A 20,070-nucleotide genomic window follows, 5' to 3' on the forward strand; every position below is an offset into this window, starting at 1 on the left:
TCAAGCGTATGTTTTGTGCTTTATTGAGGGGGTAAAAAAAGGGGGCGAAAAAGGATTAAGCAGACAATTTCTCTCTAATGCCAAACCTAAACACAAAATCCCCAACTTGACTGTGACAATTTTGCGCTCTAATAAAATTCCACCCCCTCATCATCAACACACACCCTTGTTGAAGCTCATGCTTTGCTGTTGTTGTTCTCTTGCAGAAATGCAGAAAATTCTGCTCATCAGCTGTTGATCATCCAGCCAAGTGAAGTGACACATCACAAGAGTCATGGCGAAAGTGCTTCTGCTGAGTCTCAGTTTTGTCCTCTGTCTGACGTCAGGATGGACATTTTGTCCTTCAAAGTGCACCTGCGACGGTGACAAGAACTTGCGTGTGTCGTGCGCCGAGGCGGGCCTCGAAGTTGTGCCAATTCAGCTGAATCCCGACGTGAAATTCATCAATCTCGCCATGAATCTCATCACAAATGTCCACTACACGCTGCCCTTCTACACACACCTGGAGACACTGGATCTCTCCCAGAATCGCATTGACACGCTGGGTGCGAAGAATTTTGAGTATCAGAGCAATTTGCAGCGTCTGGACTTGAGTCGGAATCTCATCACGACACTGGGCAAGGATGCTTTCAGAGGATTGAAGCGTCTGCTGTCGCTCAACATGAGCAGCAACTTCATCGAGGGCATCCACAGTGGTGCTCTGGTGGATCTCATTGCTCTCACGGAGCTCGATCTCACCAACAATCGCATCATCAGCCTCGAGGACACATCCTTTCGCTCCCTGGGCGCACTTCAGCTGCTCCTGCTGGAGAACAATCAGATCCTCGAGGTGCCGACCAGCAATCTCGTCTACTGTCATCAGCTGAGACGCCTCGATCTCACCGGAAACTTCATCGAATCCGTCCGCAATGAGAGCTTCCTCGGCCTCAGGCTGCTCGACGCCCTGGAGCTGGACGGGAATGTGATCAGGGATGTGGATGTGGACGCCTTCACAGGCCTGCAAGCCCTCGCGTGGCTCAACTTTGCCGACAACAACTTGACAGTGAGTATTTTTTCTCCTATTCTTCTATCAAATATTTCAATATGGAATTGAATAATTGTGAATATTCGGGAATATTCTGAATTCATTGATTTTCTTTTGAGAAATTTTCTCTTTTTCTTTGTATTTCATTTAGAATTTTAATTATTTTGCTATTTTACTTTGGAAAATATTTAATTTTTTATTCAAAATTTGATTATTTTGCAATTTTTCTTGGGAAAATATTTATTTTATTATTATTTTTTTATTCAAAATTTGATTATTTTGCAATTTTTCTTGGGAAAATATTGATTTTTTATTATTATTTTATTCAAAATTGGTTCTTTTTTTCAAATTTACTTCGGAAAATAAAATTTTTTTGATATATTTTTGTTGATTTGATTATTTTGCAATATTATTTTGGAAAATAATCAAATTTTTGATCATTTCATTCAAAATTTGATTATTTTGCAATTTTTCTTGGGAAAATATTTATTTTTTATTATTATTTTATTCAAAATTTGATTATTTCGTAATTTTTTATTTGGAAATCAATCATTTTTTTTGATTAAATCAGAATCTTGAACGAAATAATCAAAATTTGTATAAAATAATTAAATTTTTTAAAGAATTATTTAGAAATTAATAAAAAAAAAAATGTACAAAAAATCAAAATTTGTATAAAATAATAAATTTTTAATGAAATAATCAGGAAATAATTAAGAAATATTGAGAAAATAATCAAAATTTGAGTAAAAATCACGAAATAATCGAAGAAAAAGATGGAATAATCACAAAGTTTCGAATTACAAGCACTAAAAATGCGTGATTGAAATAAATTTTATATACCAAACTCTCTCTCTCTCTCTCTGGCAACGTATGTAATTGATACAGACCAATTACACTTCGCCCAAATAGCCATGCATGAAAGCCCTTTCAATGGAGAAAAACCCCCGGAAAAAAAGCGCCACTGAAACATCACTATAATTAATATTCATGGCAGAGAGCGTATAATATTAAAATTGGAGCACAATTTAAATGTGTCCCAAGCGAATGGGTTTCATTGGAAAATGGGGCTTTTATCGGGGGGAAAATATTGAGTGGATTTTAACGGTGATATTGAGCCAAAATGGGGTTGTTTTTTAGTGGCAATTAGAGATTTTTCTGCCGATTTTCACACACACACAAGCTTTCATATTTATTCCCAGTTCGCTCCAAAAAAGGGACTGAAAATCAATTCTGCAGACTGAATTTATTGATGCTTTTTTCCTCCCAAGGGGGAGATAATATGCCCTTAAATCTGTACAACACTTCAAGAAATAGAAATTTTTAGGCTGTTTCCACAATAATTCCCAAATTATAATGAATTTCCAAAGGTTGCTCAAGTGAGGAATGAATTTAACCATTTTCCAAAGAATATCCAGGAATTGATGGAAATTTACGTAGAAAATTCCATGGAATGGATTGTTAATTTGTGGATTAAAGAATGAGAATTTAAAGTATTCAGATTCTTTTTTTTTTAATTCTTTTCCTTCACAAATAACATTTTCCGGGGTTTATTTTATGGATGGCGAATTATTTATTGAAAGCCATTTAAAAACTCCCCAAAATTAGCCAAAATTGGGTTAAATTGTGGTGTAAAAAAGACAAAAAATAGGAAAATAAGTGAAAAAAAACTTGCCACGAGTTGGATTTGAACTCATGACGGGCAAATGTGCGAAGGAAAAGGACGTAAAAATGCGATTTTAGCAGCTTTCCAAACGACTTTTAGTGGAAAATTACATTTTGGGCGTCAAAAAGAGGTTTTTTTGACAAGTTTCAACACCGAGAATTGACATAAAAGCTGTTAAAAAGAGCGAGAAAAAAATTCTCTCTCATTATTACAGATAATTCGTGAAGAAATTGAGCGAAAAGTGTTGATAAAACACTATAAAGTGAAGGAAAATCCTCGAAAAATGAAACAGAAATGAAAAAAAAAATAATGAAAAAATCAGAACTGAAGGAGAATCGAACCCGCGACACTTCAAGATCTTATGCTAAATTCTCTTCTAATGAACATTTACGTTGGAATTTTGTGAGCAAAAGTCTTTCTGAGATGATTGTGATAAATTGAAGTTCAATTTGGGAGTATTTTGTAATTATTCGAAAGAATATTCTTAGGAATGGATGGAATAGATGGAATGGATTGGAATGGAAGTCACTTTTCGCCAACTTCAGCAATCCTCGTGAATTTCTTAAGGTTTTCATCGGATATTTCTTGAAGAATCTAACTTTGAATGACTTTTTTTTTGGGTATTTTTCCAACTATAACCTCAAAATATCACTAAAAGTGATTCAAAAACACCACTTGAAGACTTTCTAAATCACAAAATCATCTGTTAAAAATAGCCAATGAACTAATAATTGCTGATTAAGAGGCAAAAATGTCTGAAAAGCCCTTTTAAATGACAATTTTTGGAGGTTATGTTTGATCTTAGTACAATTTGAGGCTTTTCTTGGCATCAAAAGAGTCCAATTCAAGGCGAAAATTACTTTTATATCAAGTTTCCATCCGATATTTGTGTAAAAATTCATTTCAAATTGCTTTTTTGGGTGTTTTTTCGATCATAACCTCAAAATGTCACCAAAAGATCTTCAAAAACTCCGTTCGAATCTCTTATGATTTGCCAATGATCCTTAAATTGCTGATTCACAGTCAAAAATGTCTAGAAATTCGTCAAAAATTGACATTTTCCAAGTGAAAATTACAATTTTTGAGGTTATGTTGAATCTTAGCACAATTTTCTATGTTTCGTGGCATCAAAAGATCAAGAAATCACAGTTAAATGCTTGTAACTGCTTAATTCTGCTAAAAACTGGCAGAATTTATGCGAATTTATGTCAAATTTGTCCAAAACGATCATAATTTTTGAGGTTATGTTTGATAAAACACAATTTGAGGCATTTCTTGGCATCAAATGAGTCCAATTCAGGGCGAAAATTACTTTTATATCAAGTTTCCATCCGATATTTGTGTAAAAATTCATTTCAAATTGCATTTTTGGGTGTCTTTTCCCACCATAACCTCAAAAATATTACTAAAAGATGTTCAAAAATTCCATTTCAAAGTATTCTAGTATTCTAGTATTCAAAATTGTCGATTAAGAATAGAAATTGAGCCAAAATCTTTTTCTAAATGAACATTTTTCAAGTCTAAGATGGTTTTTTTTTGAGGTTATGATTGTATTTAATACAATTTTCAGTGTTTCTTGGCATCAAACGTGCAGAATATCAATATTTTTCGCATGAAAATGCCTTATTCTGCCAATTACTAGCAATTTTGGTGACTTAAGAATAAGAATTATTCACTAAATAAGTCTTTATTTTGTTACATAACCTAGAAAATTATTGTTTCTGCGTAGAAATTCAAAGAAAATCTTTAGAATCGGGATGATTTGTCAGTAAAAGAAGCACTCAGGAAGGAAATATTGTAGGTTTTTCAAGCACTTCCACTTCTTAAGCACTTCTGGACTGTAATATCTCCCCCTTGTTCTTTTTCCAATTGGACTCAAAAAAATTAAACTCGCACTGGCAAAATGGACAGCTCAATTTTCTTTTCAGCTGATGAGCAGAAAATCAATTTCACCTGATTTTGGTATTCATGCGAGTGTTTTTTTTTAGCAAAAATCTGCTTGAAATTGAATTTATGTTCGCAATTTATTTAGGTCGGAAATTGAATAATGTTTCTCTCTAAATGATATTTTTCAAAAATAATTTGAAGCGGAAATTTCATTTGAACTGAAAATGTGTGTGTGGAAACTATTGGATTATGTACAATTCTATCATTTTCACCCCCTAAAATTCTGCACAATAAACAGAGTGAAAATTGTTTATTGAATCATTTCATGGGATAGATAAAAATCTCTGTGCGTTGGCAAAAATACAATTTAAAATGACAGAAAATAAAGAATTGATCAAGGGGGAGATATTATGCCTTCAATGTTCACAACACTTCAATCTTTAACACTTTAGACACTTCTCATAAACCTTTGAAGGCATTTTCCATTGCTTTTTCGACTCCTTCAATTGTTCTTTTATTGATTTCTGACTTATCACAAAGCTAATCCGGGTTTATCCATCTCAAGAGGTTTAAACTCATCAAATACTTAAGGTTTATAATTGTAAAAAGTGATCTGAATGTTTTAGGATTTGTTCATGAACAATTTCTGTCTTTCTTCTGCCTGTTTTGACTTCTAATCAAATTGTGAGGTTACAAATTCGACTTAAAAATCCTTCTTAGACTTATTTTAATCCACTTAAAATTTGGAAAAGAGTGAATATAGTGGATATCACAATATTTTCACTAGATAATAAAGTTGAATATGCAACTTTACAATCACAAACAGCAGAAATAACTAAGCAAAAAGAGTTTTCTTAGATATTTTTGAGGTTATGTTTGACTTTTAACCTGTTTTCTAACCTAATCTTGAGTTTTTTCGAACGCAAATGATCAATACTGTCAAGAAAAGAGGAAAATTCTCAGTTTAAACACAAATTAAATGATTTTGAGGGTTATTTTATCACATAACCTCAAAAATAAAGCGATCAAATTGATTTTTCTAATAAAAATAATTGAAAAAAATGCTTCAATTTGTTGAATTTGAAGCTTTTCCAGTGCAAATATTCTTTTACAGCAAAAAGCCGCGAAAGAAATCAAGGCAAAGAGACATTTTTCTTCAATTTTAGTGATATTTTTGAGGTTATGTTTGACTTTTAGGCTTTTTTTCCATCAATATGAAGTTTTTTCGCACAAAAATGCTGAAATCTGTTAAGAAACAGAGAAATTTGATAATTTAATCTGTTTTTACATTAAACATAACCTCAAAAAAGCGATAAAATTGATTTTTAAGCAAAATTAATTAGGAAAATGTCTCAATTTTGTTGAAATGGAAGCTTTTTCTGTGCAAATATTGTCAATATTTCACTATTTTCAATTCCTAACACAACATTGAAAAGCTGTACACCACTTCCGACTGTATTATCTCCCCCTTGGAATAACCAGAGCCCATCTTAATATTCAAATGATATCCGGCTGTGTTGTGTGTGAGTATTATTTTTCAATTAAGGCTGTAATCTGTGAAAATGAGGGTGAGTTTTTGCTTTGCTCGCAATTTTGCACCCAAATTGTGGACTTCATGAGAGAGAATTTAAAAAAAGCCTATAATATTGTTGAAAATTGCGGTGCAGAATAAATTGTGACAGTCGCGGGATAGTTTAATAGGTTTAAATCGGCAAAAGCGCTTTAAAAAAGCTGATTAAAATAGCGATTCTAGAAATTGTGGCAAAAAATAGCCCTAAAATTAAACATAACCTCAAAAATATGTCTTCTATCATTTGAATTCTGGGGTATGTAAGGTATTTTGTCAAATTCGAACGCATTGATTGTCTTTCTTTAAAGAAATCTTTGAAATCTTTGAAATTCTTGAAATTTTCAAAGATTTCTTTATATTTTTTTAGGTTATGATCGCAGATAATATGAAAAGTTGAGATGTAAAATAAAATTCTTTAAAAAAACATCCCTCAGAAGCTTTAGTAAGAAAGTTTTAAGACATAAAAGACTGCTTTTAGTGTGAAAAACTAATTTTCTCTCTAGATTTTTGCTTCCTAACCTCAAAATTGATTAAGAATAAGAGAAAAAAATCAAGGGGAAAATATCAAAATAATCCAAAAATGATTATTTTCCCAAGGAAAATTGAAAAAAAAATCAAAATAATCAAATTATGATTTAAATAATTTAAAACATTATTATTTTCTCAACTAACATTGAAAAAAAAATCTAATTTTGAATAAATAATAAAAAAAAAGTTTATTTTCCCGAGCGAAATAACAAAAAAAAACTTCATTCTAACCAAATACTAAATAAAAGAGTCAAAAAATGAATATTTTCTCAAATAAAATTACAAAAAATAAAAAAAAAACAAATATTAAATTAAATAATTAAAAAAAAATTAATATTTTCTCAAGTAAATTTTGAAAAATAATCATATTTTGAATAAAATAATCAAAAAAAAACTTCCCAAGTAAAATTACATAAAAATCTTAATAATCAAATTCTGAATTAAGTGATCAAAAAATTGAATATTTTCCAAAATAATAATTTTGCAAAAAAATTAAATCAACAAAAATAAATCAAAAAATTATTATTTTCCAATGCAAAATTGAAAAAAAAAATTCGAATGAAATAGGTATTTTTTGATTATTTTCTAAATATTTGATAAGAATTTGATTATTTTTTGATTTTTTTGAAATTATTTTCGGAATATATTTAATCAAATTTTGAATATAATTGAATAATTGTGAATATTCTGATTCATTGATTATTATTGATGGAAAAAAATCTTTTTTTTTGATATTTTTTTTTAGAATGTGATTATTTTTCAATTTTGCTTTGGAAAATATTTATTTTTTTATTATGTCATCCAAAATTTGTTTACTTTCTCAACTTTTCTTTGGAAAATAATCTTTTTTTTTGATAATTTAATTCAAAATATGATTATTTTTCAAAATTTACTTGAGAAAATATTCATTTTTTAATTTTTTTCAATCAATTTTTGGTTATTTTGATTTTTTGTCATTTTATTTGGGAAAATAATCATTTTTTTCAATTATTTTTCAATTTTTGTGTGAGAAAATATTAATTTTTTTATTTTTTTCAATCAATTTTTGGTTATTTTGATTTTTTGTCATTTTATTTGGGAAAATAATTTTTTTTCAATTATTTTTCAATTTTTGTTTGAGAAAATAATAATTTTTTGACTATTTTATTTGGTTATTTTGCTTTTTTTGGTCATTTTACTCGGGAAAATAATCTTTTCTTTGATTATTTATTCAAAATTAGATTTTTTTTCAATCTTAGTTGAGAAAAAAATCTTTTTTTTATTATTCAAATCATAATTTGATTATTTTTAATTTTTTTTTCAATTCTACTTGGGAAAATATTAATTTTTAAAATTATTTAATTTTGAATTTTATTATTTTTTCAATTTTACTTGGAAAAATATAAATTTTTAAAATATTTTATTCATAATTTGATGATTTTTTAATTTTTACTTGGGAAAATAATCATTTTTTGGATTATTTTACTGAAATTATTGATTATTTGATTAGAAAACATTAAGTTTCCTCAAAAATCGCCCCTTGTGATTTGCCCCTTGGTTTTAACTATCTTTATCGGCAAACTCTTTCCTTTCGACGCGTAAATCGAACAAGTGACTTTGATGACTTCACAATATAGTTTCAAACTCATCACTTTTCCCAAAAACACTTTGTAGCGTCAATTGTCGCTGGGCGAGTGTCCTTTTGTGCCCTAAATAGCTGAGTGTTTGTCTAATTTGTCCCTCTTCTGCTGCTGCTACAGCAAATGGAAGCTTGGACAAATGTTGAGACAGACTCGGGTTGGTAAAAACAACAAGTGTGTGTGCGAGTTGAGAAAATTGCGAGTGAAGTTTGTGAAACGGTGTGTCTGTCAATATTGGCAGTGCAGGTGAAATTTCTAATTGAATTTCCAACTGCAGCCAACGATCATAGAGCCCTGCGACAATTCCTCCTCCTCCTGCCAAGGGGGAGATATTCATTTGGAAACTATTTGCCCGTGGAATTGCTTGAATATTTCCAAGAATAAATACAATACTTTGAAGATTTTTTACACTATTTTCTTAAAACTGACTTTAAGTATAATTTAGTGACTGAATAACATCGGAAAACCCCAAATTTATCACTTTCATGAAGAAATCTGATGAAAATCACAAGCTTTCAATGTTAAACTGTGTTAATTAAAGCTAAAATCAAGGGGAAAATCACTCCGCAAGTTGAGACTATTAACTTTGTGATTAATTACTCAAATTTTGATTATTTCTTGATTATTTTCTGAATATTCGATTAAAAATTGATTATTTGACAAAAAAAATTCTGATTTTTTTTTATTATAATCAAAAAATAATCAAAATTTGAATAAAAATCATAACTTATTATTTTTGATTTTTACAAATTTTGATCATTTCATACAAAATTTGGATTATTTTCTGATTATTTTCTGAATATTTTTTTCAAAATTTTGCATATAATTGAATAATTATGAATATTCTGATTGATTGATTGAAAAAAAAAACTTTTTTTTATATTTCATGTAGAATTTGAATATTTTTCTATTTTACTTTTGAAAATATTTTTTCTCTTATTTTTATTTATTCAAAATTTGATTATTTTGCAATTTTAATTTAGAAAACAATAATTTTTTGATTATTTTATTTAAAATATGATAATTTTTCAAAATTCACTTAAGAAAATATTCTTTTTTTTTAATTATTTAATTCAATATTTGGTTATATTAATTTTTGTAATTTTATTTGAGAAAATATTGATTTTTAAAAATTATTTTATTCAAAATTTGATTATTTTTCAATTTTATTTGAGAAAATATTAATTTTTTGATTTTTTTACTCAAATAATTGATTATTTGATTAGAAAACATTAAGTTTCCTCAAAAATCGCCTCTTGTGATTTGCCCCTTGGCTAAAATTGACACATAACCTCTAAAATACAGCTTAAGATTACAAAATTGTCAATTTTTAGAGCTTTTTGAGTAATTTTCTTTACTAAAATTGCAAATTTCACTTCATTTTTGATTAATAACAGATTATTATTCCCCAAATTTGTCTTTAAAACAACAAGAATGAGTTTCTTTTAAGGAATATTTTCGATAAATCAAGATAATTTTGAGGTTATGGTCAAAATTTCATCAAAATATCCCAGCGAGCTAAAATAACTTAAAAAAAAGCAGTTAATTTAGCTAAAAAGTGCTAAAATTTGAGCAGCAATCGACCAAAAAATGTATTAAAAATACATCAATTTGTAGTACAGTTTTTTAGCTAAATTTTTCATCAATTTTCTTAGCATTCTTCAAATTTTTCCGAATTTTTCTGCTCTTTTTCGCTAAACAACACTGTACTCAATTTTGAGCTTTTTTCTGATTGAAATGAAGCAGGAAAACCGGAAGTCTAACTTCCATTGACTTTCCTTCAATCCTCTCATTTTTGAGGTTATTTTCATGGCGCTCTTTATACAATTCACTTGAGTGTTGTTATCATGAAGTATATTATTGAAATGACATCGCTTTGCATGATGCGACATCTGTGCATTTAAGTGCCGAATCAGTAGTTTGACTGTTCGTCACTACATTTGCTAGTGTATCAATCGAATTGCTAAAATTTGAGCGAAAAATAGCTTAAAAATCAACTATTTCAAGCTCAACTTTTGAAACTGAGCATTTTATGTTCGCTAAGATGCGCTGAAAACTTCAAATCAATCCTAAAAACAGATTCTCTGGAAGTTTTAAGAGTCGCACGGATAAAAAATGGCGTCATTTTAGGTCTAAAACTCTTAAATTTGAGGTTATGATACTTAAAAAGTTCGTAAAGTAAGAAAAACTCATGTTTTAAGCACTGCTGAAGGCAAGGAAGTGTCTGTGATTTGCCTAAATTTTTAACATTTATCACAGTCTCCAGGACAAAACGATCCTTCAAGTAAATCTTAATTAAATCCACGATAAAAAGACTTTAGTGCAAATATTTTTCATATTCATGCTTGAAAATTACAGCCACAATTGCTGATTGATTGATTTTTGCAAGATATTTGCAGATTAAGATCTTAAATTTGAGGTTATGATACTTAAAAAGTTCGTAAAGTAAGAAAAACTCATGTTTTAAGCACTGCTGAAGGCAAGGAAGTGTCTGTGATTTGCCTAAATTTTTAACATTTATCACAGTCTCCAGGACAAAACGATCCTTCAAGTAAATCTTAATTAAATCCACGATAAAAAGACTTTAGTGCAAATATTTTTCATATTCATGCTTGAAAATTACAGCCACAATTGCTGATTGATTGATTTTTGCAAGATATTTGCAGATTAAGATCTTAAATTTGAGGTTATGATACTTAAAAAGTTCGTAAAGTAAGAAAAACTCATGTTTTAAGCACTGCTGAAGGCAAGGAAGTGTCTGTGATTTGCCTAAATTTTTAACATTTATCACAGTCTCCAGGACAAAATGATCCTTCAAGTAAATCTTAATTAAATCCACGATAAAAAGACTTTAGTGCAAATATTTTTCATGTTCATGCTTGAAAATTACAGCCACAATTGCTGATTGATTCATTTTTGCAAGATATTTGCAGATTAAGATCTTAAATTTGAGGTTATGAGACTTAAAATGTGAGGAAAATAAGAAAAACTCATGTTTTAAGCACTGCTGAAGGTCAGAAAGTGTCTGTGATTCTCTTAAATCAATGGTGGAAGTGACAGGAAGTGTTAAACACTGTTTTAACCGCATTATCTCCCCCTTGACTGCTGACTTGTCGTGCTGAAAAGCAAATAAATTTAATGGTGGTGTCTTATTTAAATTCCCTCACACTTCTCCCTTTTTCTCCCTTTCTCTACAGGTAATGCCGACCGTACAATTGTCGAAGCTGTCGAATCTAACGAATTTATCACTGAGTGGAAATAGTTTCTCATATTTGCCCGCGGTGGCGCTATTGAATTTATTCAACTTGCGAGAGCTGCAACTCGATCGTCTCGAGCGCTTGACTCGAATTGATTCACGGTGAGTAAACATTAATTGCTTGCTCATGCTAATTAATCGTAAATAGCTCGGGATGGTGTGTTTTCTCACTCTGGAGGAAAAGCCACCCCCACCCCCACTTCCACCCCCATCGACCAGGGGGAAAATTGAAAGCCAAAAACACACACATGGAAAATTTATTCAGAGTGAAATTGAAATAATTCTTCTTGGCAGTCAATTTCAGAGGATTACGTTTTTGGGGTTATATTTGTGCTTAAGCAATTTGCATTCAGTGGCATGGCAAATCGAAAATCATCCCTCTCACAGTGGGAAAAGCGAAGGGTGGCAAACATCAGCGCGGTTACTCATTAATTTCTCACGAGAATATATGCACAGTGGCCGCCAAAGAAATAAGGACCAATGACGCACGCTTTGTTACTCAGTAAAATATTTTAATACTTTTAAATCATACCCAGTAAAAACAGCCACGATGGAAAACCGCGGGATTCCCACCGGTCGCGGTCTCTTGTTCCCCAGTGGATTTTTGAAGGAAACGTCCCTCGGGATTCCCTCAGATTTTTATACACAAATTTGTATGGAGCCTGTCCGCGGATATCCACTGGTTTTTCAATGGGGACTCTTGCAGGGAAGTCAATGGTTTTTCCACACCTCTTAAGCACGTAAAAGAAACCTCTTGGGCCTCTTTTCAATGGTTTTTCAGTGGACTTTCCTGCGGGAATCCCTCAGGAGGGGTTCATTGAAAATCCTTCAGGGATGAACAGGACCCAAAACGATGGATTTTCAATGGACTTTCCTGCGGGATTCCTGCAGAAAGTCCACTGAAAATCCATCATAAAGTGAACCTGCAGTTTGAATATGGCGCGCTTCGGACCAATTCTTCGAGGTGGCGCTGTGATTCACAAAATGTGACATGTTGATGACACACAAGAGAATTTCACAATATTAAAAATGGCGACTTGGAATTTCACCAAGACATTTTCAAGTACGCAAATAAGTCCTTTTTCACACTTATTATAATAAAGAACCAGGTGCAAGGATGCTTCCACGGTACAGGATGAGTAGAAAGGGGAAAAAGTACTTTCCGCACCGGAAATATGCCGATTTTTGGAAAAATGGTTGAAAAACCCTTAAAAAAAATTTTTTTTCCCGAAATTCTCATTGCTTCTCAAGGATATCAATGTGAAATCATCGAAAAACTGCAAATATGCACACCCAAAAGCCTTATTTCCCCAATATTGAGGATAAAATGCGTGACTTTTCCCCACCCACTTTTGACAGCTGCCATCTTGAAAGACAATCTCCGAAATATAGGCAATTCAGTCATTGCGGAATGCTCTGCAAGATTCCACCAAGAATCCACAACTCAAATTCCCCCCACTTGAATAGTGGAAATATGGCGGAAGCGTCTTGCAAGATTCCTCCACTTTTCCGCTATTTGAGACGAAAACGACGGAAACGCGGCAGAAACGTCCTGCAAATCTTTCGTCCCGGTACAATCGGCATCTCCGCCACTCAGGAAGAGGGATTTAACTTCAAGGATTCGTGGTAGAAATTCTGCAGGACGCTTCTGCCGCGTTTCCGCCGTTTTCGTTTCAAATAGCGGAATAGTGGAGGATTCTTGCGGGAGAATTCCACCGCAATTCCTGCATTTGAGAAAGAAAATGCAGGAATTGCGGTGGAATTCTCCCGCAAGAATCCTGCATTAATCCGTCATGGCAAATCTTTCGTCCCGGCGCTTCCAGTGTCTCAGCCACTCAGGGTGAGGGAATTCGGCTGCAGGATTCTTAAAGGAATCCTGCAGCGGGACTCCGTCATTTTTAGATGGCGGATTTGACGATGGACAAGGGGTAAACATGTGGCGCAATCACGGTTCACTCAGAACGCAATCTTCGCAATCTTCGCAATCCCAAACGCAATCCGCAATCCCAGGAGTAAAATTGCAATCTTTGCGCGCAATCCGCAATCCCAGGAGTAAAATTGCAATCTTTGCGCGCAATCCGCAATCCCAGGAGTAAAATCGCAATCTAAAGCGCAATCCGCAATCCCAGGAGTAAAATCGCAATATTTTGGCGCAATCACCGCAATTCTAAGCGCAATCTTAAGCGCAATCCGCAATCCTTAGTGTAAAATCGCAATCTTAAGCGCAATCCGCAATCCTTAGTGTAAAATCGCAATCTTAAGCGCAATCCGCAATCTTTAGGCGCAATCACACAATCTTCGCAATCCGGGTTCACTCAGAGTGGCACATGTTTACCCCTTGACGATGGATTTCGTGCACGAATCCAGCAAAGCATAATTTGGGCTCTGGAGCAACATGACGGAAATGTGGTGGAAAAACGGCGGATAGCGGATTGGTTTTTACTGGGTAGGCCGAATATTTTCATACTTGGCATGATAATTACTCATTAAGGAGGGAAGATTGGTGGAAAATTTCAGATCTCTAGCTTCACGTGAAAATTCGTAGCACACAGAGATTTGTCACAGAGCCTCCAAGTGGCTCTATTCAATTTGGAGTCACTGTATTTCATTGGCAGCCACTGTATTACATCCTTTCGAATCAAAGCATTATGCATTCCATCACTCAAAAATTCTCCTTGTTAAAGAGTTAAACTTCCGGCCTTTGCCAATTGAGGTGCTCCTCGAGAGCCTGATGAATTGCTGTCGAAGTCCTGATTCGCAATCTGTTCAGGGGCCGAACACCTGTTTGTTGATTGAAATTCACCTGAAGCATGTGAATTGGAGATGTTGTGCGCATTGTTGAGCAAAACGGGCGCTGCTCCTGTTGAGCAGCCCCCATTGAGTCGGGGGCGGGTGGTTATTGAAAGGTCCTGCCGCTGGCAGAGGAGTCTTGGGAGGCGTATCTGCCTGTAATTTACGGGACACTGGAGCAAATATCTTGAGGTTGTCATTCGATTTTGGGGGTGCGCCTCTTCCATTGTGACGGCACGGGTTAAAATTGGTGCTCTCGACCCACTTTGCTTCGCATTCAAGGCTCCGCACAAGGACGTAGAGACGATGAGAGTCTCTGGGGTTCTTTCAGACTCTTCTTTATCACAAAAAAAAAGATCTTCCTGGTGTTTTTCTAGGTTATGTGACACATTTAAGACATATTTAACCTCAATTTAATATTAATTCTTATGATTAAGTCGGAAAGATTGCAGAAAATTGACACTTTTCTTGATAATTGAGAGGAGGAAACGCTTTGAATTGTGCTCAAGTGTGACATAACCTCAAAAATAATATTTTGCACTTAGAAAATAATTACTTAGAACGATCTCTGACTAATTTTAGACACAAAATAAGACATTTTGAATTTATTATTCAATAATTGAAGCTATTGTTGACTTTTAAATGGCGTTTTTCGATATTTTTTGACGATATTTGAGGTTATGGTCAAAAGAACCTATTAAAATTATTACTCACAGATGTCTCTACTGACGTCTGGCCACACTGACCACTTGACAAGTGCTTCCGAGGTTCATTTTCACTTAAATTGTCCCAATTCGTTGAATATCTTTTCTTTTATGCACTGGAAACAAACACAAAAGCATTTTCTAGGTTATGTAATGTATCAAATTGATGTCTAGCACATCAATTCTCATGCTAAAATGGAAAAGATCGCTAGTAATTGACAGAATTATGTCGAGAAACACAGTAAATTGTGAGAAAAATTGAACATAACCTCAAAATTTTTGATTTAGACATTGAAAATGTTCATTTAGAAAACTTTCTGGGCTATTTTGATCCTGAATGAGCAGTTTTTGGTGATTTTGTGATCTGGAAAGCTGTCAAAATGAATCTTTGAAGATTTATTAGTGATATTTTGAGGTTATGTTTGATTAGGACGCCCAGAATGAGCGGTTTTAAGTGGATTCTTGTAGAAATATGAGATTAAAAGCTAAGAAAATGAATTTAATCCAAGAATTAGTGGGCAAACTGTCAGAAAATACCGACAGTTGAGATTCAAATTTGGCCACGATGGCCACAAAGTGCTTTCTAGTCACTTGATGAGAGCCAAATGAGTTCTGGCTACGCCTTTGGCTCCGCAAACACACACACACACACGATCGGGGCGGGGGTATAAATCCATCAGTGGACACAAAACATACCCCAAACCCCAACATGCGATATACATAAATATACATTGGGGTGGTCGCACAAAAGATCCTGTTTACCCGCTCTCGAGAGCGCTGCACAATCCTGAAATTGTGCGATAGCTTAACAGTCGCCGAGGGTTTAATATTACAATGCCAAACATATTGCTGATTGTACTCACTGGCCATCGCTGAGGACAAAGGGTGGATAATATGGTTGGAAGTGGTGTACACTTTTAGCAGAAGTGTTTGGTAAGTGTTTGAGAAGTGGAAGTGTTGTAAAATTCAATTTAATTTCACAAATATGAGAAATTCATCTCATTTTTCATGGTTTTCAGTCTCATAGACAAATAATAAACACTCTAAAATATTTATTTATTGCCTCTAAATGCTATAATTTCGGAAAGAAAATCTACTTTCGTCAATTTTTTCTCTAAAACAAAGACTGATCCGTATTCGTATTTGTAATAGGATCAATGGTAATTGCTATTGATGCTGCAGAGTTTTTGATTCTTGGTTTTTTCCCTGTTTTCCCGGACCAGGAAGTCAATATTTTAATATCAATTTCAACTCTTTTAGGCCATTTATTGCATTCAAAAGACATCTAATATAAAGAAGAAGAATATTTACTACATTCGAGCCTTTTTTACAATTTTATACTGAGAAGTCTTTGAGTTGCGGCTGCCGCCGTCGGTCAAAACAGCCTCAGCGGGAAAAGAAAACGACAGAAAAGCCTTGCATTATTGGCTGAATTGTCCCAAAATACTTTACAAAAATTAATACTGACTTAAAAACTGTTTTGTATATGAGAAACAAGACGAAAAACCATAAAGGATCTCAAGGAATAAGTTTTCTAATGGAGTTTGAGGTTTAATTACAAAAATATCTGTGATAAACTGTAAGTTTTGCCCAGAAAAACCAATGAAAACCACTCAATTTGTATCATATTAATCAAGAGCACTTCTTTCAGGAACAGAAACAAGCAATTTATGTCCTTTCCTTCGAGTATTAATCCTTTAGAAAGGGTTGTAAATATTCTCTTGTTGTTCTTATTTGACAAAAAATAAGGTAAAATGTCCAAAATTTGACTTGAACGACCGTTACAAACAATACTCTTGAAGTTCCAAATACTCTAGGAGATTGACTATATATAACCAACTCCTCCTGCTGCGCCATCTCGCGGTGTTTCCTGTTCCTACAGGCAAAAACACTCCATCGCTTCGCGATCACAAAACGACTGACTGATTCACACTCTTCTCCGCGTCACTCTCAGTGCTGCGCCTCTACCGTCGAATAATGCTTACAGCGAGAGTCTCGTCAGGAGGAGAAGGCCGCCAAGATAGTGGCATTTTCGCCACAAATTCTCCAGAAATACCCCAATTGGGCAGGAATTTGACTTACAATCTCTACGATATTTCATCCATTTCCATGCAAAATTAACTTCTTGCAAGATTCTTAATGCTTAAAAACAGATTTTCCTTCTCGTATACAAAAGAGAATGTTTTCTTCTGATTTTTTTTTCTCATAAATAGAAGAAAATAAGTGGAAGAAAGTGTCAGGAGTTCACCATACAAACTTGGAAGTATTTGGAAGTGGTGTACAGATGATTTTCAGTCTATTTAGTGACAAAAAACACGCGAAAATATCTTTTAAACACAAGAATCTTTAATTTCTCAGCACAAAATGTGTTAGGAAAAACGCTCAAATAATCTATTTTCTTCAATTTTTCTCTGGGATAAGGCCTGATTCTTATTTCTAATAGAATCAATGGCAATTGCTATTGATGAGTGGACTTAATTCTGCAGAGACTTTGATTCTTGGCTTTTCCCTGTTTTTCCGGACCAGGAAAACAATATTTTAATATCAATTTCAACTCTTGGAGGCCATTTATTGCATTCAAAAGACATCTGATATAAAGAATAAGAATATTTATTACAATTCAGTCATTTTTACAATTTTATACTGAGAAGTCTTTGAGTTGCGGCTGCCGCCGTCGGTCAAAATAGCCTCAGCGCGAAAAGAAAACGACAGAAAAGTCATGCATCATTTGCTGAATTGTCCCAAAATACTGTTTTATAAATAAGAAGGATGACAAAATAACATAAAGGATCTCAAGGAGTTTGTTTTCTAATGGAGTTTGAGGTTTAATTACAAAAATATCTGTGAAAAACAGCATTTTTGCCCAGAAAAACCAATGAAAACCACGCGTTTTATCATATAAATCAAGAGCACTTCTCTCAGGAACAGACACAAGCAATTTATGTCCTTTCCTTCGGGTGGAAGTTCATTAAAAAGGATCGTAAATATTCTATAAAGTTTCCAAAATTAGATTTCAACGATCTTTCCGAACACAATCTCTACGATATCTCAGCGATTCCCATGCAAAATAAGCTTCTTGCAAGATTCTTAACACTTAAAAATAACATTTTCCTCCTCATAGGGGTAAATGGGGCAGCTTCAGATTGGGGCAGCTTCAGATTTCTTAATTTTCTCAGAGATTTTTGCATGAATAAATTCCTGGTCTTCACACAATGTTTGTAGTCCTTAAGGACTACAATTGACGAAAATTTGCACAGGATTGCCTTGACTGTTTAGATAAAATAAGTGAAAATTGAAAATCACTCACAAACTAGAATTTTGCTGCCGAATTGATTGCGTGTTTTCTCCATTAAAAAAGCCACAATTCGCGTGAAACACAATCAAAGGTTATTGAGAGTTAAGTAGAGATTCTAAATATGCCCGAACTTTTCCTCCTTGGCACGGCCCTTTCAGTGGGTGGTGGAAAATTCACAAACACTGCACACGGGGCAGTTTCGGATCGCCACGGACTGACAACAGCGCGCTCTGACAGTCTGACGCAACATCACGGTCGAAATTTTCTTGTGGCAAATATTGAAGATTTTTCACAAAGTGCCGTTCTGTGCTGCATTGCTTCATCACGTTAAACGACTTCTTAGTGGAAAAGTGAGAAAATACACGCGAAAATCACTGATTAGAGCAGAAATTTCGAGAAGCACATTTTGCGCGGAACTTTCGCGGCGCGTCAAGTTGCCACCACTCACGCATGGTGGCGTTGCGATACAGGAAAAATGACGGGCAACTTGCTTTTCGCTCAGACATTTTGACAGTCCGTGCAAGGGTCCAGAAAAGTCGCGAAAATATTACTTTAAAGGCGATTTTTAGCGAAATAAACAGTTTCAGTGTGTAGATTAGAAACCAAAGTGATCATTTGTCCGCGATTCTACAATTCCACAATGGAATTTATGGTAAATATAAGTGAAAATCTGAAACTGCCCCAGAGCAATCCGAAACATCCCCGTGCGGGGCAGTTTCAGATAAATTACAATATTATTTTCATTCTCCTTTAGAGGAAAAAGGATCAGTTTTAATGCCCAATGAAAGGCATTTTCTGAAGCTCAACAGACGAGAGTTTATTTGAGCGTTGTGATCATTTCAATATATTCAGCCGATTTTTCAAGAAAAAATCCTAAAGTTGGAACAGCATTTTGAATCTGAAGCTGCCCCACTTACCCCTAATCTCCGAGGGAATATGTGAGAATAAGTTCTTTTCTGATTTCTTCTCATAAATGGAAGAAATAAGTGTTTTGAAGTGGTGTACAGATTTCTGGGCAAATTATCCTCCCCCTTGGCTGCCGAAGAAGCCCACGCTGACAGAGAGACAATGGCCAGGGGTGGCTGCATCGCTTTTAAGGGATGGACAGAGAGTCGCATGGTCAGCTCAACAAATTACCAAACGACGAACGACGGACGGCGACCAACAATGGAGCGTCCCGAGATCATTTGCATATTAAATTCCCACCCCCATCGGCGTGCGCGTGTTTACTTGGCGCCCAGCTTCTTTATGAAATTATCAAATTTCCAGGGGGGTGGGGTGGGGGTTGGTGGGCGTCCGAAGGAGGGAAATTGAAACTCAGCCGGGGATTGTGTTCCATATCAGAGACACACTGTTTAAATTCTTCAGCAAACACGAAGCGCTTAATATGCGGGGGATGTTTCGTGGGGATGTCGAGGGATTTGTCGGGGACAAGGGGGAGATAATATGCCACAAATCTGTACAACGACTTCCAAACCACTTCCAGCACTTTAAATTCTTAGACAGTTTAAGGTTTCATGCAAGATTTCTCAAAAAATCCACTTAAAACCACCTTTTTAAAGCACATTTTTCAATCATAACCTCAAAATGATGACTAAAAGGACTTAAAAGATTGAAATTAGAAGCTTTATAGATGATAAAATCATTACCAAACTCAAAATTGCTGTAAAAAGTGGTCGAAAAAAGCAATTCCCAAGTTTACAGCACTCTTTTTGAGGTTATGTTCAATTT

The 20,070-nt window shown here is 33.9% G+C and overlaps 1 protein-coding gene across 1 annotated transcript in view; it reads left to right on the plus strand.

Moving 5' to 3' along the window:
* Positions 1-274: 274 nt before the first annotated feature.
* LOC132257300 (slit homolog 2 protein-like) overlaps positions 275-20,070 on the plus strand; it is a 38,362-nt gene continuing 18,566 nt past the window's right edge. Inside the window, exons 1-2 of the mRNA XM_059754155.1 lie at positions 275-1,042; positions 11,492-11,652. Coding sequence (XP_059610138.1) covers positions 275-1,042; positions 11,492-11,652 — 929 coding nt within the window. The remainder of the gene's footprint in view (positions 1,043-11,491; positions 11,653-20,070) is intronic.

This window comes from Phlebotomus argentipes, unplaced genomic scaffold, assembly GCF_947086385.1.
Source record: "Phlebotomus argentipes unplaced genomic scaffold, Phlebotomus argentipes genome assembly contig_28, whole genome shotgun sequence".
Taxonomy (NCBI): Eukaryota; Metazoa; Arthropoda; class Insecta; order Diptera; family Psychodidae; genus Phlebotomus; species Phlebotomus argentipes.